Source organism: Desmodus rotundus, chromosome 8 (assembly GCF_022682495.2).
Source record: "Desmodus rotundus isolate HL8 chromosome 8, HLdesRot8A.1, whole genome shotgun sequence".
NCBI lineage: Eukaryota > Metazoa > Chordata > Mammalia > Chiroptera > Phyllostomidae > Desmodus > Desmodus rotundus.
This window is the reverse complement of record NC_071394.1, coordinates 10,113,418-10,136,458: the sequence shown is the minus strand read 5'-3', so window position 1 is coordinate 10,136,458 and position 23,041 is coordinate 10,113,418. Positions and strand designations below refer to the sequence as shown.

General features: G+C 46.6%; 1 protein-coding gene across 5 annotated transcripts in view; it reads left to right on the top strand.

Annotated features, from left to right (window-relative positions):
* NSMCE2 (NSE2 (MMS21) homolog, SMC5-SMC6 complex SUMO ligase) overlaps nucleotides 1-23,041 on the top strand; it is a 201,057-nt gene that overhangs the window by 136,939 nt on the left and 41,077 nt on the right. For 2 of the 5 annotated variants that reach the window (XM_071222212.1, XM_071222211.1), the window contains one exon: nucleotides 17,273-18,171. The exons of the other annotated variants lie outside the window; for them this stretch is intronic. In XM_071222212.1, the coding sequence (XP_071078313.1) occupies nucleotides 17,273-17,451 (179 nt within the window). In that variant the 3' untranslated portion in view covers nucleotides 17,452-18,171. Of the gene's footprint in view, nucleotides 1-17,272; nucleotides 18,172-23,041 lie in introns of those variants that run through there. 5 annotated transcript variants of the gene reach the window in all.

The following is a 23,041-nucleotide window of genomic DNA, read 5'->3' as shown; positions in this document are numbered from 1 at the left end:
TGCTCCCTCCAACTCCTCTGTGAGCTTCTTCTTTTTCTTTTTTAATGATTTTATCTATTTATTTCCAGAGAGAGGGGAAGGGAGGGAGAAAAAGAGGGAGAGAAACATCAGTATGTGGTTGCCTCTCATGCGCCCTCTCCTGGGCACCTGGCCCGCAACCCAGGCATGTGCCCTGACTGGGAATCGAACCAGTGACCCTTTGGTTTGCAGGCCGGCAGCACTCAATAAACTAAGCCACACCAGCGAGGGTTGTGAGCTTCTTCCTGATCCTCTGCCCACACCTAAAATACTGTTCTTTAGGCTTCTGCTTCTGGCCAATGGCCCTCCTTCATACTGACTTTCTTTGTGTCCTTTCAATTATTATCATGGCTTTAGCTTGCGCCCCCCTTTTAGGCTGCTGAGCGAGATCTCTAGCTGTAATCTTGTTCTCTTTACTCCTCTTTCTACTTGGATGTGGCAGCACTGCACCTTCAACTTGACCATTTTCCCTCAGAATCTGCTGTCCCTCCCGCAGTCCCCGCCTCAGTCAGTGGACCATCCACTCAAACACGCCCCAGCCGTCATACACACCCCTCCCTCCTTCCCTCCCAGGAACCACTTTTCTGTTATTTTGCCTCCTAGATATTTCTCAGGTTGGTTCTCTCCCCATGCCCCGGTCCTTTTTCCTGGCAACTGCCCTTTTAAAAAATTTGATTTTATTTTTCAATTACTGTTGATGTTCAATATTATATTAGTTTCGGGTGAGCAGCACAGTGGTTAGACATTTATATAGTTTACCAAGTGATCCCCCCAGTACGTCTAGTCCCACCCAGCACCATACACAGTTATTACAGTATTACACCTGGCAATTGCCTTTATGTTCTTCCCTGTGTCTGAAATGCTTCTCTCACTCGTTGTGTCCGTCAAGCTGGCTTGTTTGTTCTTATTTCAGGCAGGGGTTTTTGCCCCTTTCCTTCTATGCATGTATTTTTCTAACACCCCAGATTCTGGTGTCTCTCTCCCCGACTCGGCTGAGCTGCTCCTGGACGGGTGCTGTCCGCGGTCTTACTCACCGTTGTGCTCCCAGGGCCTGCAGCTTACTGACGCCTCAACACATGTGGGTTGAACTGAATCAGACTTTCTCTCTCTAGAGTAATCAGAACATGTGGCAAGCACTGGAAACCGTAGTAGCTTTGGAGGGAAATACAGGCAGTTGTCCAAAATTTCTGGTCCATGCAGCATCATGGGACTCCTGGGGTGGACAGGCAGGCCCTCTTCTTTCTCCCGTCTTTGCCTCGTGTGCGAACATCATGCGCTCCCTTCCCGGAGCAAACTTGCCTCTGCCTCTGCCCGGAGCCTGCCTGACCCCTGCTCGTTCTCTTGGCCCAGCTCCGAGGCCGAGCTCAGGGTGGACTGGACGCCTCTCACCCATGCTGCTGTCTCCAGTGTGGCACCTCTCGGGGGCCTTTTGGTCTCCTGTATCCTTGTCTGTCTTTCCCAGTAAACCAGGAGCTCATTTAGGACACAGCTCACTCCACTTACACCCACAGTGCCTGGCAGATCTCAGATGAATAACGAAAAGAATACACTTTAGAAGAAGCAAATGTTTGTGAGTGTGCTGATATTAAAATCCCTAGAGTATACTCCCCTCCCCCAAATGTAAAGCTTAAGTTTCTTCTCTTGATAGGACCTTAAAACCATGTATTTTAGGTGTGTTCAGATTCTGGTGTCTCCAGTGAGCAGTTGTTAATCAGGCCAGCTGATCACGGCTGCGCCGAAATCAAAGCATTCATTCTCAAAGCCTTTTTGTTTCTGAGTACAAATCCACCATTGATGTTCATAAGAAGAATGATTTTCCCCCCTGAATGTTAACTAGCCACAAAAGCTGGTGTACACATGTGATAGGGTTTTTCACAGGACTTTAAAGAGTGCTGGGCTTTGATGTCCTGCCCTTGAATGGAAACGGGTCTGCGTTATAAAGTCATCAGTGAGGAAGATGGGAAACTTCTAGGCGAGCACCTCAGAGGCATGGTCAGAATTCCTGAGTATTAGAATCCAACAGAGGCGTTGTTTATAACATAAGAAAAAAGCTACATATTTTGGTAGCAGCCCATATGTCTTATGCTGTGAAAATGATGAAATTAAATAGAATCTATTAATATTTAATATTTCATATTACATGGAAATCTCTCAGTTAAGGCATAGTGAAAGCAGAAGAAACCAACTCAGGGTACCAACAACAACGAACAGCTATAAAGGAGTTGGGGTATCTCGTGGGAAAAGGGACTAGAACCAGAATATGAAGTGGGCTCTTTACGTCTTTCTCAGTCCACAAATTCTCTCATCCCTCCTTTCCATGACTCGCTGCTTTCTTCTCTCTCTAGACTAGCTGCCTCAGGATCCCTGGCCACCTGGCAGAAGATGGCCACCACCTAGCACTCTAGGTTACAGATCCTCTTTCAGCTCGACTAAGGAGTTCATCCTGAATTAGAATCTCTCAGTTCCGATTCCAGCCTCTCAGAAGGGAGAAGGTGGTTGGTATAGCATAGGTCAGAAGTCTACTGTAATCCAAGCAACTGTGGTCAAGGAGACAGAGCCATGTGATACAAATGTGGTTACTTTGGCACCCATACGAATGCAAAAGGGGCAGTTCCCAGGCAGTGTGGGCTATCATGAGACAGACAGACAGATAGACAACCCCTACTATCACCAAAACCCAGGGAAGTGCGAAGTGATAAGTACAACAATGTAGCACCCATCCCAGTATATATCACCTATAGGCTTTTGCCTGTTTCCTCCATCAAACTGTACGCAGCTTGAGGCCAGGTACCGTATCTTAGTTGTTTAATTCTCTTGTTCCCAGAACAGTGCCTGAAAAGAGGCATTCAGTGAATACTTATTGGGTAAACTAAAACAGATGTGAGCTCTGCCTTCATAGGGATCACAGTCTGGTAATGAAATCAGGCGATAAACAAACAAGCAAATAAAAAGCTATAATTGTAGTGAGCACTAAGACCATTAAAGAAAGGGGAGAGAGAGAAAGGAGGAGTTACCAAGCAAGAATAGAAACTTTCAGAAGCTCCTTCATGGTGTTAACACCCAAGGTAGTTGTACTAACTTTGCTTATTCATCCCAAGAGGCTGGAGACTGTAATCATAAAAGATTTGCATTTACATTTCATTGCATTTGTAACTAATGCCAAAAAAAATGTGGTTACATTAAATACATGGACTACTAAAAGATTGCTATAAAGAGCTATATGAAAAATTATAAACAAATGTAATCAGTGTTTGCTGATAACTTTTCATTTTTACCTTACAGTTTTAAATTGGTCCACTCCGCAGAGCTTGATGTAATTGTAAAACAGTTATTTGAGGTGGTGAATGATTAATTAAGTGCACAATAAGAGATACACTTTGGCCAGCTCTGCAGAGAGATCTGTATTAAGATTACAAGTACCACAGTGCAAAAGGCATGTCCTCTCAAGAGGAATCCGGCAGGATCAGATGAGGCACCTGGAAGTGTTTTGTGGGTATGATTGAAAGATTGTGTCCAGTGATCATTGATGGTAAAAGAGACTAAGGCAGAAGGAATCTGTGAAATGCTTTTTATTAGTATGCTTGTTGCCAGTATCTAACAGAGAAAGAACTATTCTGGAAGCAAACCGCATCCGCTAAACAATAATTAACAAGGCTTTACCGAGCTGTATTAATTAGAGTAACTAACAGGTGCTTCTGTATAAACAACTCCAAAACCCCAGTGGTTTGTTACTGTGCCTTTTTCCTTCTGTGAAGTTCAGTGCAGACTGTGGGCCCCGGGGGCAGTCTGCTGCAGAAAATTATCCAAGGACCCAGGCTCCTTCTGTCTTGTGGCTCCCTCTTCCTGAGTCCCCTCCATTCAAGCTGGTCCACAGGGAAAGTGTGAGGTTGGGCCAGGTCTAGACCAGGAAGTACTCGTCACTTCCACTCATATTTTCTTGGCCAGGACTGAGTCACATGTACCACACCTACCTATAGGGAAGGCTAGAAGAGTGGATAGTTAGAGACCCGGGAGGAAGAGGAGAACCTCGATATTGGTGAATATTCTCAGTGTGTCCACACTAGCAACTGTAGATTGGAGAAGCTAAGGAAGGGAAAATAGGGCAAATACAATTCCTTTATATCATCAAAAGAATTTTATTAAGAGAACCTGAGAAGTTTCAAACAGGTTATCTTTTACAAAGAAACAAGCAGGCAAAAACACCTCCTGTAGTCTGGAGTAGCATTTCCCAGGCAGGAGTTTGGGGGAGAGTGTGAGTCTGTAGTTTTACTTCGCCCCACCGCAGCGGGCCTGGTTTGTGCACCGCGTTCCTCGTGGGGATAACAGTAGCTGTGCCTGAGTTCTGTCCCCGGGATTGTGCACACTTCAGTTTTACCTGCGAATTTAAATTCTGCTGCAGTGAGAGCTTCCACTGCTGAGCCCTTGCCGTCCTGAGACACCCTCCCAGGCCCTCTGTGGTCACAGACATCCCATGGCGTGTGCCCTGTTATTCTTGTTTTACGAATGGTGGGGCTGAGGTACGGGGATGACTGATGACTCACACCAAGGTCACGTAGCTAGTGATGAGACGGAGAGCGCGGATTCGACCCGGGCTGACTGACCCAAGGCTCATCCTCCTGAACCTCAAACTACAACTTAGGAAAAAGCAAAACAAATGGCAACCACCACAATAGACCACCTGGGGAACGTCTGACGTTACATCGGAGGAGCGGAGTGTTGTCCCACCTGGCACGCTCAGGGATCTTGCCTGTTAATTCACTTTTTGAAGAGACCTCTGTCCAGGAAATTTCAGATTTTCTCAAGGGAGACACAAACCAGGCAGTTGAAGAGCGTGAATCTTACTGTTATAACTGGGGCTGATCAATATTGAGGGGACTGACTGGCATTTCAGCTGCCCCAGATTTGGTTTGGTAAATAGCTGTAGCGGTGCTGATCAGCTTTCCTCCAACAAAGCACCATAGTCTTGGTTTGACTTTTATTTATGGACTCCAGTTGGTTGTGGGGTTTTTTTGGAAGTATATCTGAATTCAAAAAATGATAGCTGAGCATGTACTGTGTGGAAAGTTCCGTGCTTATTAATGTAGGGGAAAAACCGGGAGAAAAGCTGCATCCTCAAGGATACTGAGTAGAGCAAGGGGCAGGATCACTTTAAAACACTAGTGAGGTCGCTAGGACTTCTGAAAGCCATTCTTTAGGGCCTGCCCCCCTGGCGGGCGGGTGACTCACTGAGGTGGTAAGAGAGGAGTGCATAGCATCCTTGAAGAAGCACTTTGGCTCCAGTTGGTCGATCATATTTCCCTGCGTCTGATAGCCTTTTTTGTAACAGCTTTATTGAGATATAATTCACAAATGACCCATTGAAACTGCACAATGCAGTGACTTTTAGTGTTTTCCCAGAGTTGTGTGATCCCGTCACCACAATTTTAAAACATTTGCAAAAAAACAAAAAACCCTATATCAAGTAGTATTTACTTTCCATTTCCCTCCAGGCCCCCCAGCTCTAGGCAGCCGCCGATCTCCTTTCTGTCTCTATATATTTGCCTGTCCTGGACATGTCTTGTTCATATGCATGTGTGGCCTCTTGTGGCTGGCTTCTTTCACTTAGTTAGCATCACGCTTCCGAGCTTCATCCGTGTGGTGGCATGCGCCAGAACGTCGTTCTTTTTGGTGCCCAGTTACATTCCACGGTGTGGCTGTACCACAGTTTCTTCACCCGCTCGTCCGCTGGCGGTCGTTGGAACTGTGTCTCCCTTCTGGCTGGTAAGAGCGCTGCTGCTGTCACCGTTCGTGCACGAGTGGACATACGTTTCCATTTCTCGTGGTATTTGTCTGGGAGTGCAGTTGCTGGGTCATGTGGTAACTCTGTGTTTATCCTTTTTAGGAACTGCCAGACTGTTTTCCAAAGCGACTGCGCCATTTTGCATTCCCAGCAGCAGTGTGTGAGGGTTCCAATTTCTCCGCATCCTCGCCAACACTTGTCATTATCTGTCTCTGTGACTGTGGCATCCTAGTGGGTGTGAAGTGGTATCTCATTGTTTTGATATGCATTTCCCTGATGAAGTGATATTGTGATACTTGTTTTACCAACCTAAGTCAACCGCTTTAATCTGATACTTTCCTATGTGCATAACTGCAAGTGTCTTATATTGTAGGATCGTTTTCTAGAACAAAACCACACGTCTCTTCAAGGCAAATTTCACTTACGGGGTTAGAGTTAAACCTGAAAGAATACCCAGGAAGAGGGCATGGAGTTAAGATTGCGCACTCATCTGGGAAATTTGTTTTGCAGAGTGAATTCATTGGCGATGGCTCGAGGCCTCTATCGAAGGCACTCAAATGCTATTATGTGCCAGGCACCGGGTGCTCCGGACAGCACTTTGGTTAACTCTGCAGCCTGAGGTTGTCCAGCAAACACTTGAAAGTGGAGATGCATGTCTCTTCTGCTGTTATCAGTCTAGGGTAGCTGTGGTTCACAGCACAGTGAGCTTTTTCTCCTCTGGTATCCATCAGTCTGTCTCATTGTGGGCCAATAATCTGTCACCTGAAACTATTAAAATAGGTTGGACTCCTCAGATGTCGCGCGGCCGTGATGACATCGAGTTTGGCTGCAGAAGAAGGGAGAGCACCTTTTCATGACTTTAGTTTGCCCCCGGAGCCCTTGTTTCCACTAAAAGCGCTGATTTTTAGCCCTGTGCTCGTGCACCTAGACTGGCGCCCGCAGTAGCACTGTAGACTCCGTCTCTTCACCTGGTGGGCGCTCCTGGTGTGCTTATCTCTGTGCGTCTGTTAAAGCAAGAAAAAGACGCGGGCCTTTGAAGGTGTCGGTTCACCATCCTTGATTTCACCAGCTAGCAGACATGAGAGAAGAGCGCCCACAAAAGCCATTTGGTATGGGGAAAAAAAGGTAAAAGTTGGTCAGAGAGGGTGCGTTCTTCAGAGAAGGACTCAGTATCTTTCAGAAAGCTCCCCCAAATAGAAGCCCTAAGGGCGGACTGATCATTCTCCCTGATCCTAGGAGAGAAGACCTTGTGGATCTAAAAGGTCCGCATGCGCTCTGCACACCTGCCTGCAGGTGGCACAGCTCTGACAAGGTCTGGGAGGGCCAGGAGGGGGAGAGAGGTCGGAGAGTGGGTAATTAATGCCTTCATAATGTATCACATATGTTCTGCCTTATTTGTTCCTTAACTTTTAATACGCATTGATGTAGCTTAGTTTTGGCGGTGGTGGGAAGTGTCAGCTAGGTGAACAGGCAGAGCTTCAATTGTGTCTCCCCAAAGTAAAGGGAAGCAATAACTGTGTGTTTAAGGAGCTGAGTTTGTTCAGTGTTTATTTGTTCGCTTATTTTTTAGCTCTAGTAAATTCTGTTTTGAACCTTCTGTTAACTAAAATATTATTTTGGCTAGCACTTAAAGCATATCATGGCTCAGTGATGATTGTTGCCTCTAATGAAGATCTTAAACTATTGTATAACCCTGACCCATGTGCCTTTAGAACTGTCAAAGAAGAACTGAATGCTATTTATTAAAGTATCAGTAGGAATTATAGTTTAGATTCTTATTTTTGCAAATGAGTATCCCCTGAGTAATAATAAAAATACCACTAACGAGTGCTCATCAAGCCTTGACTGTGTGCTGGCGCTGTAGTAAGAGCTCTGCACTGGTGAACTCAGCTCAGTCCTTGCAGGGCCCTCTGAGGTGCGCGCTGTTAGGTAGCGTCCCTGTTTTACAGAGCAGGTGCGACGATGGCATTTAACGCTTGCCTGATTGGGAGCTTGCGCCCTTAGCTTTCCAACAAACCCATCCCTTTGTGCCCAGCATATTGAATGAACACTGTAGCCGCCCCCCCACCCCAGCCGTTCCTGTACCACAGGACATGCTAGACATGGGAGAGTGAAAGAGAAAATGAATGAACACAGGAATGAGAGAGAGCATGCCTGTAATGTGGAAGCAAATCGGCAGGTTTTGCTGGAGTGGTTTTCTTGTTGTTTTCAGGGCTGGGGGTGGGGCGGGGGGTTGTCATGGTAGTGTCTGCCAAAGCTTTTAGGGTTCCCCCTCCCCATGTTCTTGCACACACACAAGAGGTTGTAACTGCTAAAGAGAGGCCAACTCAAGGCTGGGTGTTTCTGGAGGAAAGTGGCCAAGACATTATCTTTCCTGGAACAAAAATGGACCAGCGATTTTACTTCTTTTCTCAAAAAGAACATTACTAATGCTAGTAGTATTCCCTAAGAAAACCAAGGACCCCTGACTACTTTTTTTGCATAGAAAATAGAGTATATTTAGAATTTCAGGAAGGATTTGCTTTCTTGATTAACCATAAAGTTATTCACAGTCGATTAACTTACTATTCAATTCAGTTAAATTACGGTAGTCACTTGGCTGGGCCATTTTACAGCGGGAGACCCTAAAATCACTGAATCGATTAACATCTCACACTCACCCATGAACACACCCATCCTTCATAGCCTCTGTTTCATACCTCTCATGCTTTGCGGTCCAGGTAAGTGTTTGCAAATGATGTCACTGGAGTTACAATAATCTGAAGCCAATAATCTTCTCCAGTGTCAAAGTGGAATCATAGATAAACCTGGAGCTTATCTGGCCCCGTCCTCTCAGTCTCCCACACCCGGGGAGCAGGGCTAATCTGCCTGATACAGGCTCCGCTGAGCAGTCACCTCGGGTCGAGGCGCCTCCTGGGACCAGCAGCGCATTCCATGTTCAGGTAGTTCCGAAAGGCAGAAATGATTTCCTTTGCCGAGCCGGATTCTGTGTTCTTTGATGCCTGCTCCTCAACACTAACTCTTCCTTCTAGAATGAAACACTGAAAACTGGAGTAGAATATCTTAATTAACTTTTATTTGTCGCTTACACAATGCAGAGCAAGTATGAAATGTTTCAGAGGCTTGATCTGCATGCTTCGTGACGTTAACCCTTGATGTGGAAGCTGAAGTGTGGGCTTCGAAGTCAGCTATGAGGGAAGAGAGCTGCACACTGTAGCAAGCGCTTTGTGAACGTTAACTCTTTAATCCTGGCCGCCGCCCTCTGAAGTGCCTGCTCCATTTTACAGATGAGAAGGTTGAGACACACAGCTAAGAAACGTACTCAGAATCACCCAGCCAGTAAGTGTCAGGGCCAGCATTCGAAATCAGGCAGTCTGGCCTCAGAGACCTTCCCGTCCACCCTTGGCTGTGCTGACTGTCCACCAGCACTGCAAACCCCACAGCTGTGTCCCCTTAGTTAGGGGATGCGGGGGTTTCCTGCAACTGCCTTCGCTTGGGTCCTCAGCTATAGGAGTGGGCCAGCTTGCTGTAAGAACTCAGTGGAGCACCACTGAACATGGTCAGTGGTTCTTCATATCTGTGGGTTTACTTTGGGGGTTTTTTCTTTTTCTTTTTTTTCTTTTTTTTTAATGTAGGCCCCACCTGGAACTTCTGATTCATTTAAGTACTTTGTGGTATGTGGTTTGTTGTCACCGACTTGAGACTCAGGTCAACATTGCTTCAGAATACGCAGGATGTTTTTTTTTAAATTCATCTTAGTAACTTCAGAGTTCACATCTTTAGTCAGCATTGATGGGGTTGTTTTGGGTGAAATTAAAGAGTCTCACTTCATAATCCCATGGGGATCACTCCTCCGATACTTAAAACACGCTTCCTTATCCCATTGCCTGCAGAAATACTTACCTCTATGCCCACTCAAGGCTCTGCATTTTGTAAATAGTCTGATTCTGGTAAAAAGGAATGTGTTTGTCATTTTTCCCTGCGCTTGCCAGCTCCTTTGCAGCGACCCAATAAACTAGCCTGAAAATAAGCCCTTGAAAATATTATTAGCATCACCTACAAACATTTTGTATTTTAAAATCTGTGCGCAGTAGAACTCAAGAGCTTACAAATATTCTGGTCGATACAGGCTTTTCTCATCAGCAAATGCGTTGGCTGAATCGAGAGGAAATAATTTATTATTGTGCTGCCTTTTGAAAGAGAGGGGAAGACCCCTTAAGGAGAGTGTAAATGACTCCTTTGATACATTCAGGTCATGAGAATTGGGGTAATTTATTTCACTGAGGCCAGCTGCAGAACTTCTGAGCGGCTGGCAAGAGCGTGCCATGTGCTTGCAGACTGTTCCCCTGACCACGTAACTTTGGCTTTCCTGAACGGGAACGACGGCTGTGCCCTTTGGATCTCATCTGAGCCCGATCAGAGATGCCAGGGCAGATTTGGAGATCTAAGAGGTTGTGGTATCTCAGAAGGGTAGTGCTGTTCCACTCACAAGTCATTTATGGAACAGTTCTTATTCATGAGACAGTGAGGTGCACGCATGTGACTGGTGTCGTCCCCACACTCCAGTCACAGTCTGGGGCAGGGGTGGGGTGGGGGGCGGGTAGGTTCGTTACAGTTCAGCAAGCGCTATGGTGGAGGGCAGGGTGCTTAGCCTAGGGGAGCGGGGTGGGGGGCAGGGGGGCAGGAGGCCAAGGCCGGGGCTGGTCTGAGAAGGCTTCAGCAGGGACAGCGTGCTGATGTGAGTCGGAAAGGACCGACTGACACTGGAAGGTGAAGGAGCTGTGGAAGGACATCTCAGCGGACCTCTGAATCCTCTTGAGCAGTTCTTAATCATCTTGCCTACCTGGCAGCATGAGCTCCAAAGAGTGCCCTGTCTGGCCCACTGACTTCAAATCCTATCGTTATTTGACTGTTGAAGAAAAAATTCATTTCTGTGTCTTGTTGATTGGCTGGTTTTGTAAGTATAAGTTGTAAGAAAAACAAAACGAAACATATGGGCCATTCTGTCCCTGAAACGAACAGCCTGCCTCACCCATTCGGTCTGACCTGCCCTATTGAAACCTGAGCAGGATTAGCCAAGGAGTATGCCAGAACCCCAGAAGCAGGGGCCAGGGGAAAGGGAGGTGCTGAGGAGAACCACCTGCCTGTGTGTCTGGCATCAGAGGAAACTGTAAAATCACCGAGAGTCGGACAGGGAAGAGCATTCAAAATAGTCATCAGCCCCGCAGGTAACAGAGGCAATGGCACATGACGGCCAGCCCACAGCACTTACTGGCTTTGTGACCTTGAGCACACTGCTTAACCTCTCGGAGCTCCGTTTTCCCTACGCTAAGCACTAATAGTCATACCTCACTACACAGCCGGAGGGTGGGGTGAGGACTAAGTGAATAATTCGTGGAAGCACTTGGAATAGGTTCTTGTTAGCTGGTCGGGGCCCGAGTCCCAGTTCCCACAGAAGGAGACCCAAACATATCAAGACCTTTGCAGTTAGTAAGGTACTTATTCCAGAGCTCCGGTTCTCCACAGGGCATCATTAGTTTACCGTACAAGCCAGGGTATTCATTCAACACAGATCTCTTGGATGCCTCCTCTGCCAGGATAAGCACGGGGAAAGGAACGAGAGGTGTCAGACCATGTGAGGGGCCCGGTGTGTGGGGGGCCTGGCACGTTGCAGGAATGACCGATATCCACGTGGAATGAGTGAAGAAAAGAAGAGCAGGAAGCGAGATCAGAGAGGTAATGAGAGTCGGATCTGGAAGAACCTCCACACCGTCGCAAAGACGTTGGCTTTTCCTTGGAGATCAATGCCGGGTAAGAATTGAGAGGAGTTCTAGCAAGTCCTACAGATTATTGAGCTTATAGAATATAGCAGGCCCTGTGCTAAATGCTGCATTGGAACAAGGATGGAAGGCACATGACATTGTCCCCAGAGAGGCAGCCGAGACAGGAGTTAGGCAGCTTGCCTGGGGCACTGGTCCAGTCCAGGTCTCTGGGACTTGATGACATTATCCCGGGATTTAGTGAGTACAGGAATGTGGTTGTAGCAAGACCCTCGCAGGTTCCACTCGACTACTGCACAAGCTGAGGAGCAGGGTAGGCCTCTGGAATAGGGACCAAGAATCTGAGCACAGCGCTCACCACATGCCAGGACCCAGGCAGGTAGACGCAGTGTCGAAGCTTTAGCCTCACGCTCCCGGCATCTTGTGTTTTTCCAGCGGACACTTTCAATGAGCTCACTCTTTCCACGTGTACAGACCCCACTGTCACTGAGTGCTGTTTAAGGGCAGGGTGGAATCAAAGCCCAAAATACCAGAGGTTCAATTTCCTGTTCCTGACCACACTAGACCAGAACGTGAGGCAGGTTTCAGAGCAGCTGTCTCCACCCGCGAACCTGCACTTCAGCTTTGACTCAGAGGAGCCTGTGGGAACTGTCAGACTCCTTGCTCTGCAAGATGTTGCTCTCAACTGAGTGGACACCTGCAGAGGCAAGCTGAGCTGCAGCACCGACCTGCAGTGCAGACCGCGAAGGCAGACAAGGCGTGTGGACGAGAAGGTCACTGGTGTTGCAGGGCCACTGAGGGCCTGTGCATAATCCTCTTAATTCACACTCAACTCACTGGAAATTTGTGATGACTGTTGAAGGAGCTGGATTATAAGATAAAGAAGAGAGGGTGTTAACTTTTTCACACACGTGTATAACTTAGCTGCCTGTTCTGTGCGAGTACGATACTGGGTGCTAAGGAGGCAGAGATGAAGGGACTCTGCCCCCTCTGGCTGTTTGGGAGGGACACACAGCTTACAGTGTTCGTGGTGCACGGCAGGGGCTGTCTCACCCATATTTCCCAGTCTCCGTACACGAACGCAGCTCCACACACTCAGCCCGAATGGGGAGGAAGCAACTCCGGTCACATAGTGCAGGTGATGTATGTCGCTCCTTCCTCTGTGTCAGCCAGAGGAACAGCATTCTTTCCAGCACTACAGGAAACATTGGCTGTGGGCTGTGTTCAGCCTTTCTAAGAGATTTGTAGGAGATTTTCATTTTTTGCCTTGACCTTTAGAGTTTATTTCCATGGATAAGTTGGGAATTCACTGCTCTGACAGAGGTACAGGCTGGAGTCAAACCTGATTGTGAACAGACAAGTTATTTGACTTCCATGGGTGGATAATGAGTAGCCTTATGTTTTTAATCTGTAAGACAAGGATAATTATATTTATGTCATTGGCATTGGTGTGATGATATATAAGTGAAAAATATATAGAAAGGTTCTGACAAGTTATTAGCATAGTAAGTGATAGTTCCCGCCCTATTTCTGGATGCGGCCTTTACCTGTGGGAGCCAGTGACAGTTTCCGGGCACAGGAGCGACGGGATGGATGTAGGTTCTCACAGGGGTGGCTGCGGTGGCAGTGTGATGTGTGGGCTTCAGTGCAGAGAGACCGGAAGCCAGGAAACAAACTAGCGAATGGTGACCGTGGTTTAGCTAAAGTGAGGGCCTAAGGGAAGGCAGGAACAGTGGGGATGACGGGGACGGAGCAAGGTGAGGAGCTGGAAGAGCGGAGTTGACAGACGTGGGGCCTGTTTGAATGCAGAGGGTGTGCAGGGACCATCAGAAGTGAAAACAGCTTTGAGTTTTTCAGGTTAGGGGGTTGGAAACATGGAGATTGAATTTGCTGGCATGGAGAATAATAAAGGTACTGTTTTCCTGCAGACCAAAACAGTATGCCTGGCACTGAGCTAAGGAATCCACTGTATTGTTTGATTGAGTCTTCAGGACAACTCTGTGGCGAAGGGACGGCGTGGCCATCCTAGAGTGGTAGAAATCTAAACTCAGAGAAGCCCAACGTTGTACAGCTGTACAGCGAGTCGGTGTCTCCTGACAATGTGGGCGTGGGTTTGTCTGACACCAGAGTCTCACCTTACCTGCAGCAGTAAACGAGCCCTCGCTCCCGAGAAGGGGAAATGCGTTTGTGTTGGGAAGGTGAAGGTAAAACTTAGTTCTAGAAACGTTGACCTTGAGCTGTTCCTGTAAGGCAGAGACATCCTGAGGGCAGCTGGAAAATCAGGTCCGTAGCTCAGGGGAAGGGTTGGGGGGAGAGAGAAAAATGTGGGACTTGTTGGCATCTGGTCGATGTGGGGCAGTGAACGAGATCACCCAGGAAGGGATGTGGAGTTAAATTGAAACAGACTCCGCGTAAATGGAAGTTAGAAGGGAACGCTCGCCTAGTTGAGGAGTTTAGAAGCGCACACCTCTATACAATGTGACTTTTCTGACCCAAGTACAGCATTGTCCTTTGGCATATGAATTTGCATGGCATTTATTTTTCATTGGATAGGTATTGTCAGCCATTGTTCGAGGTTGGTTCCTGCCTTCACAGAGTGTATAGTCTAGGAGAGCCATAAATGAAAAAGCACTTAAACAACAGTAATAAAGCACCATTAACTACACTACAGGCTACAGTGGTCACTGGGTGCTCTTTTAGGGTCCTATGTAAGATTATCTCCAAAGCTGGTCTCAGGAATTAAAATCACAGGTCATAATAGGGAATGAGATTATATTTTAAAAACCAATTGCTGGCCCTAAACATAACCATAGATTATCTCTATAGCAAAATGCTTGAGAATGATTATGAGAAAAATTGAGATAATACATACTGAAGTTAATTTGGTTACAGTTTATGCAGGAAGCTGAGCTTCTGAAGTGTGTAAGGCAAAAATTATACTAAAGATTACGCCTGCAAGTTCTTTAGGGAGGCTGAGGCACTGTCTTTCGGCCAGTCCCACACAGGCGCTTTTATCTCAAGTTCTATAATTTTCCCTTTTCAGTTGAGCACCAGTTGAACTATTCGGTTGGCTTGCCTGGAGGAGCCATGTTACACAGAAAAACCCGCTCACCTTTAAATCACAAACTTGCACTTCACACAAGACCTGCACAGTAAGGGAGATGTGCAGGGAGCTGGGACCACTGAGAGGCAGCTGTTTCCACCACCCGCCCCATCCCCTCTTCCCACTCCTCCCCACAATGATTATGCTGGAATATGTATGTGTGTGAGTGTGTCTGTGTATAAAATGATACGCTGTGCAGGTACTGGAGTCGAATGTGCACATTGAAATTTCTCAGGTTTTTCCTGTATGCGTAATTGCTCTTCTGAGACCTGCATAAAAGGTGAAAGTAGCAAATTTCTTTTCCATTAGAACAGAAGAAAATCCCCAAGCCTTCGTATTACTCAGCAAGCAGCCCCGTGTCAAATTATGGTGGTTGCCCTGTTATCCCATCTTCATTTTGAGAGGTTATCTAGCTAAATGGTAACGAGCACAGCACTGGAGCCAGACTGTCTAGGTGTGCATTCCTCTTCCACCCATCACCAGCTGTGTGACCATCGGCAAAATACTTAGCCTCTGTGCTCAAGTTTCCATATCTGTAAAATGGGGCTAGTGATTTTAGCCCTAGCTAAAATAGTACCTACATCCTTGGGGTTGTGTGAGGACTAAATAAGTTAACACATGGAAAGCACTCAGACCTGTACCTGGCAAATGTATAGTAAACAGTCTGCAAAGTTTAGGACCCAGTGCTATTACTGTGTTAGGCCAGCAGATTAAACAGCATGTTAAGACGGTAGCCAGGCCAGTGAGGACAGATTTCCTCCAGCCCATTGTAACTCAGCCGCAGGTCAGCTCTCCTTTCACTGAGCATGGAGGGAAGAGTCCCACATTTGCCTCCTCTTCCTCTCTTTTAACACTGAGGGTCACTGGTCCCTGGTAGACCTTAGTGGTTGTCCATTTCAAGCCACATAGCCAGAGACAAGGAACTTTCTCTTCTTTAAAATAGAAACCCCCTTCCTTCTGAACACATGTGCGACGGCTATGTTTAGAAATCTCCCAGGAGCAGAATAGGAAGAGGGCTAAAAGCCTGGTGTATGGCATGATGCCTTGTGTGCGATAAGGAAGATAGGCAGCCAGCCAGCCATCGTGTGGTCTCTGTTTTGCAACGTGTTGTCAGATCAGAAGGGGACTAAGGCTCTTTTCTCTCCGGCTGAACTTTTCCATCGGCTCTATAGAGCTGCCAGCTGGAAGACCCTGGCTGACACATGTCTTGGGCCCCTCTGTCTCTAGCAGCAGCAAAGAACAAAGCCACGGTTTTTAAATAGGTGATATGAGCCCCAGCTTGGAGTCAGTTGTTCAGACCTCATACTGTGATGCCACAGAACACTCCTCACTGACCACCTTCTCTGACTTGCCCCTCAGATCTCTTGATACCAACCTCCTTCCAGCTGCAAAGCTGGAAACTGGGCAATGTTAGTAGAATAAACTCATCAACTTCTTGGATTTACTGGTAAAACCCCACACAGTAGAGGCTTAAAGAGCATTTTGCCCAAGCAACAGTGTAATTTACTCCCTGGAGGATGTGTCAGATCTTGTTTCCTTTTAACTGCTTAAGGGTTAGAACCCACTACTGTGGTCGCCGAGGTCAGACACCAGAGTCTGTGAGCTGGATCCAGCCCACAGATGTGTTTGCTTTGGCCCACATAGCTGTGCATGCAGATATCAGTTAGTTGCAACACCGAAACGGAGAGATTTCACATGACAGCCTACACTTCCAACTTCTTATTTTAAAAACTCCGAATCGGGGTCTTCATGGGGGGGGGGGGTCTTCCCTCTCGCCCACTCGGGATGGCTGCCTGAGGAGCAGCAGCATGTGTCTGCCCTCCTCCCCCCACACTGTTGCGGTCCCCACCTGGGGCTCCTTCCCTCACTCCAGAGGCACTGGGGTTTATAATCCAATTAGAGCCTGGTACTTTTTTTTTTTTTTTTAACAGTATCATCCCAAATGAAAAGTGAAAATTCTTCTCATTACTCTTCATGACCTAAATGTAACAGGATGCTAAATACTGAGTCTCAGGCCTTTGATCTCTGCTTTAGGATGAAAAATCCCAAGCAAAACATTCATTTTGTTATTGACTTTAAAATCACGCAGCTGAAAATTCTCCTTGCCTGATGTGTTCCCTTAGTCAGAGAACAGTCTTTTTTTTTTTTTTGACCTCTTTCATGGTGGCATTTTATGCTGTTCTGGTTGCTACCAGTAATACAGGCTAAACAACAACCCAAAGTTGCACCCTCTGGCCTTGTCCTTAGTCATCAGCTTTTGGCTGCTGAGACAGTTGAGGTTATAGGCTATATCTGGGGAAGGGAGCGTGGAGACCTAGAGGGGAAATAATGTTTCACTTGCACAGAGCCGAACACTGAGTCATGGGGCCACATAATACAAAGGTGATGTGTGCAAAAGTGTTTCTAAATTACTTTCATCAGGAAGCCATTTCCTTCTCTCTCTTTTTTGAGTTGCATGGCCAGCCCCCTCCCCCAACTTCCTACAGCCGCCCCCCCCAACCCCCCCCCCCAGTTCAGGCAAGCATGTGTCAGTTGCTAAAATCTGTCCCAGCTCAAATTCTTCTTCCTCTGTATAATTTCTTGATTCTGTAGACAGAGGGAGTGCGCTGCTGGAACTACCTGCCAGCCCCTGGGGGTGTTTTGAGCAGGATCACAGGAGGCCCAGCCAGCAGTCCGTGGGAGAATTGCCACGGGAGTACAAGGACTTCGGACTGCGTACAAGTTTACTTAGTTATCAGACATCCATTGAACACTTCGGGGGCTTTGCATAAAAAATCTTCAGTGAATATTAGTGATTCATTCCATTGTGATCGTTGTTTCAGCTTCCCATCAAGGTGTTTTTTAGTTTGTTCACAGTCCCACGACTCCAGTTTCACATTGGGTCTGGGACTCCTTCACCGTAACGTTTTTCACAGCTTCAGTCGGTCTGAAATTGCAGAGCGCCGAGCAGGGCCTACATTGAGCTAGGCCGTGATCTAATAAGATTGGACTGTCAAAACGAGAAGCACCAGTCTGTGGTTACAAGGTTTTTAAGAAGGAAATGTTAAAGCTCTGCTGTGAGAACCTCAGAAAAATAATAAAACACATGAAGTTGGAAACCGGTTTCTTTTTCATTTCTGCTGTGATAGGCGGGACCTTGAAGCAGGGCCGCTGAAGTGGAATGAGGTGTGATTAAACAGGCACAAAAGATGCTATCTTTCTATTGGGAAATGCTAATCATTTGTGTAATTGGTAGGATGAGGCATCAGAAAATGCTGGAAATGTTTTGCTGGGCCTGGAAGGGTACTCAGGAGACTAGCTCCAAAATGCCCAGAGAAGACAGATACGTCCTTGGTTCGTAACTCAGACTAGAGTTGGATGGTGTGAGTTCCATTCCCAGCCCTCCAACTGTGAGATGAGGGGCACGTTATTTCATCTTTTTGCTCCCAACTTCCTTCTGCCTAAAGTGGGAGCCGGAACACAGTGGAATTGCTCTGGGAACTAAAAGAGAGCAGGAGTGGAGGGTGGGTGGGTGGGGCAGCACCCAGCCTGTGTTGAGTGCCAGCCACATGATAGCGGTTGCTCTCAGGTTACATGGAAGTTCACGATCGCTTTCCGTTTTGGCTACTTAATATGGCTTTTAAAATGAAGACCAACCTCATAGTATTTGAATACTAACTTCCCTGTAATTACATTTGAATCTGGTAGCTTTAAGACCCCTTCCTTAGTCCTCTGTGTACCTACCAGCGTCTCATTCATTCTCCAGTAATCTTTTACTCTCTCAGCCAATCTAATGAATAATCCAATGCCTGGATTAGCCAATCTAATGAGTAAAAGCTTAAGACCCCATCTGAACCGAGGTTTAGGCCGACTCTGGCACTGAGTCACTGTGATATGTGTCAGGCTTCTGGAGCTCTTCTGGTTTCTTTGTTTCCTGTTCATTTACTGAAGATGATACATTTTACCTCATCTCTACTGCTGAATTACAATGTCATGATTAACAAGATATGTTTATGAAATGCCTTGTGTGTTTGTAACCACTTCTAATAAAGCATTAATAAAGCGTATAGTGGATTGATGAATTTATGTGGACTGCAAGGGGAAAGCCCAGTGTTCCTGCTGATGTCATTTTTAATGTGTGACATAATTACTACCACCGAAACCTGACTGATTTTACCATATTCATTGGGGGTCACAGTTACACAACGGTACTACCTTTGAACTGTCTTTCTTTTGTAACTTAGGGGGAGGCTTTTGTCCTGGGGACCTGACTGTGGCATTTGCCCTTGCTGCCCACCCGCAGAGAACTTTGATCTCTGCACCCACAGCTAAAGGCAGAAGCAGATTCCTCCTTTCCTCTACCAAATAATAGAAACCACGAAGAAAAGCACTCTCTTCACTTCTGGACACCGAGTAAGAACTGCCTTCAGCTCAGTTCTTTGCTTCATTTAAAACCCAGAATCTTCGTAGAAGTCAGGGGTTTGGGGGGTGCCGGGGGGCTAGCACAGATTTTCTGATGTTTCATTTTTTCCCATAAAACTGTCAAAGGAGTAAATTCTCTTTTTACCTTGGACTCTCAGAAACATGGGCAATAGAAACAGCTCATTTGTTCCAACATAGTCTATGATATCACTAGACATTCTTGATAAAATTGTCAGCATGAGTATGCCATTCAGTTAATAAACCCTGCTTTATTCCTGGGATGTTGTGCAATATGTCAGCATTTCCCCTTTCTTTCCTGTAAACTGTAACTTTTCTGGTGATTAGCATTTAAAATCTTTTCCTGATTAAGGAATTGTCAGCTGAAATCATCAGGGATTTCCCCTTAGCTGTTTTGAAAGAAGTCTGAAGAATTTAATCTGTTGCTTGGAAGTTAAGAAATTTGGAATAATTCCTGTGACCAAACGGTGAAATAGAATCAAGAGATGGTTGTTTTCTGTGAAATTAAGACAATGATAGAGCCAGAGGAGGAATAATAAGAGCTTTAGAAAGTATCAAGCCTTTAAAACATTTGATAAGCTTTAATGTCTCTGTGCTGTGTTTTTCCAAAGATGTACTTGTTATATTTAGGAGCTAAAATGAAATAGAAACATTAAAATAAAACTTCAGTTGCTTGGAAAGTGGTTTCTTAATTTAATTTCCTGATGTCCTCGCAGTTAATAGAAGCCTTTTTTGTTTTAAAACATTGTTGCATCCGTAGTGCCACCAGAACACGCTGGGGTGGTAGAAAGCATACTGGGTGAGGCCAAAGTTAAGACCTCTCTATTTTAGGTGCACAGGTTATGAAATGAGCTTTCTGCCTGGGGCAGGGGGGGCAGGGGGAGCAGAAGGCAGCTGACTGGCGTGATACAGAATCATGGGGGGCCCGTTCGAGAAGAGAGGTCCGAGAAAGCCTCTGAGAGGAGGTGACATTTGAGCTGAACCAGAAGGGACCTATGACGATAAAGCAGAGGGAAGAGCATAAGGGAAAGACAGCAGTGTGTGCAAAGGCCCCAGGGCTGGGGAGAAATGATGACTACGAACATTGAAGAGGCAGGTAGCTGGAGTGCAAGGCAAGGGTGGTAGAACAAGACCCGAAAGGTAGGAAGTCCATTACCGGGAGAAAAAGGTGGGCAATTAAGTTCATTTTATGCGAGCTTCTTTCTGCTCTTTCAGAATCATCCCCATTCTAAAAATGCCATGTGAAAAACACTTTAAAACAGGAGTCCCCAACCTCCGGGCCATGGACCGGTAGTGGTCCAGGCCTGTTAGGATCTGGGCCGCACAGCAGGAGGTAAGCTTGAATGTAATGTGCTCGAAGCATCCCAAAACCATCCCCCCAACCTGGGGTCTGTGAAAAATTGTCTTCCACGAAACTGGTCCCTGGTGCCAAAAAGGTTGGGGATCACTGGGTTAAAGTATCACCACATGCCAAGGTTGCAGGTTGAATCCCCGGTCAGGGCACATACAAGAAGAAACCAGTGAAGGCACAACTAAGTAGAACAACAAATTGATGTTTCTCTCTCTCTCCCCCCACCCCTCTTCCTTCCCTTCCTTCCCTCTCTCCCTCCCTCCTTCTTCCCCCTCCCACTAACCCTTCTTCTTTCTCTCTAAAATCAATCAATCAAATCAATAAATAAAATTAATTTTTAAAAAAAGCTGACACAGATCCTGTAAAACAGTGTTGTACTTTTCTAGGTTTGTAGTTTCCATTCAAGGAGCTTTGCATTTTAAATACACACTCTCTCCCTGAAAACCACCAAGCTCAGGTGGCGGTCCTCTGCCAGGTATCTCTGTTATGCCCTTGGCAGTGGCACTTGACCCTGACAGCTGTTGTTCTCAGTGGTAAGTACAGTACAGCAAGTCAGCAGCTTCTTGGACTTGCAGTGAAATGACATATCACAAAACCAACTTTACCACAGGCTAATCAATACAAACAAGAGCTGAGTTCCTATGGCATCTCATCAGCGTTCGCACAAACGATGCCATTCAGGGACCACCTCCACAGCGACCTGCAGGCTTTCATTCAAGCTGTCAAGTTCATTCATGGTGCTCTGGCCTGGGCAGGGTGCCAGATGCTAGGCAGGGTCTGGGTGGGGAAATGGGCAGAGTGTGAGGGGTACCAGAATAGCAGAGGTGAGAACCCAATGGCATTTTCAGGGCAGAGCGAAAGCAGCTGATTCAAGAGAGACGGGTAAGAGTCAAGGAGGGCTCCCAGAAGTGAGTGGGCTCACACTGAAAGGCTCAAGGGAGGAAGAAAGTCAGGCACAGAATCCCACGAGCCAAGACACAGCGAAGAATGATACTGCGTCTAGCATGTTTCTTCACTGCTGACTTCTCTCACACCTTTCTCCTTTCGTGTGTGTGTTGGGAACAGATGGAAGGACAGTCACAGGGCAGAGAGACAGGGACAAGTGCAGTACAGGACTAGGGGCTGTGAGGCTCTATAGTACAATGGTCTTGCATGCACTTCAGAGTCAGAAAGACCTGGACCAGCCTTGGGCAGTTCCTTTAACTCAGACTCCAGGTGCCACATCACCAGCCTGGGCAAGTGTCAGTCTGGGTGGCTCCGAGGATGAGGGGAGGTACACTGTAGCACAGTCAAGGGCTGGGCTGGGACTCAGACCTGTGTTCCAATCACGCCGCCTTCCCATGCTGCCTCAGTAATGGTGCGTGCCCCTGAATCTGCATTCTCACCTATAAAACGGGAATAGCACTGTCTCCCTTATGCGCTTGTGAAGATTGAATTAGCTGATTCATGAAAAGTGCTTATGAGAACGGTGCTGAGTCCATGATACGCAGCAAAGGTCAGTGCACCTCCATCACTTACCATCGACCCTCGCCAAAGGCTACTTCCTTTCTCCTAAGGAAATATGATTGTTTGCTGAGAAAACAGAATTTAAATGGACTCCTAGATACAGAAAACAGACTGGTGGTTGCCAGTGAGGAGGGAGGCTGGGGAGCTGCATGAAAAAGGTGAAGGGATTGAGAAGTACAATTAGTAGTTACAATCCTGGGGATGTCAGGTGCAGCGTTGGAAATACAGTCAGTGATACTGTGATATCTATGTATGGTGCCAGGTGGGCCCTGGAAATATCGACGGGATCACTTTGGAAAGTATATGAAACTAATGCAAAACAATATTGAATATGAGCTGTTAATGAAAAATAAAGTTTAACGTTCTTTTTTTAAAAAAGGAAATACGAAGGTTTGCAATCTTAAGTCCGTTGGTAGTTTATTCACTGAAACTGTGCCGCGTGAATGTTTCCGGTGGAGACGTCTTCCGTTCAGGCCCCACTGCATGCATTTTCTTTGCTTGGGCAGCAGCCCTGTTCCTGTCAAATGCCTGATGATGACAGTCATTCCAGGACAAGCAAATGAACCAATAGCATACCCTCCTCTTGAGATCGATCCACCTAATTCAAGGTCGTTTCTACAGTTTTCCTACCATCGACAGAACATGCGCAAGCTCAGCACAACTCAGCTCAGCTGCATGCAGGGTCCGGCACCTGCTTCGGTGTGGTTGGCAGGGTAATAATGTGGGTGTGATAATTTATAGTTTTAACTTGAACATTTCACCCAAAATGTCTATGCTGTGCTTGAGGTGATGTTGTTATGTTACAGAATTACATGCTTATGACTCTGTAATAAAACATTTTGTAACATTAGAGGGGCGTTATTTGTGCCGGGCCCTGTATCTCTAAGCTCAATATTGTGGCACGCATATGGCCCAGGCCCTGCTCTCAGATGACTTGACTGTATGGTGGGGAAAATAGTACTCAGGGAGAACAATTGGGCAAGATTATAAAGTACACGACAAGGTACAAAGTCTGTCCTGAGCATGTTTATGACACCGGCTGTGGGTACATTGGTCGTCCAGGCGAGGGAGAAGTTGCTGAATTT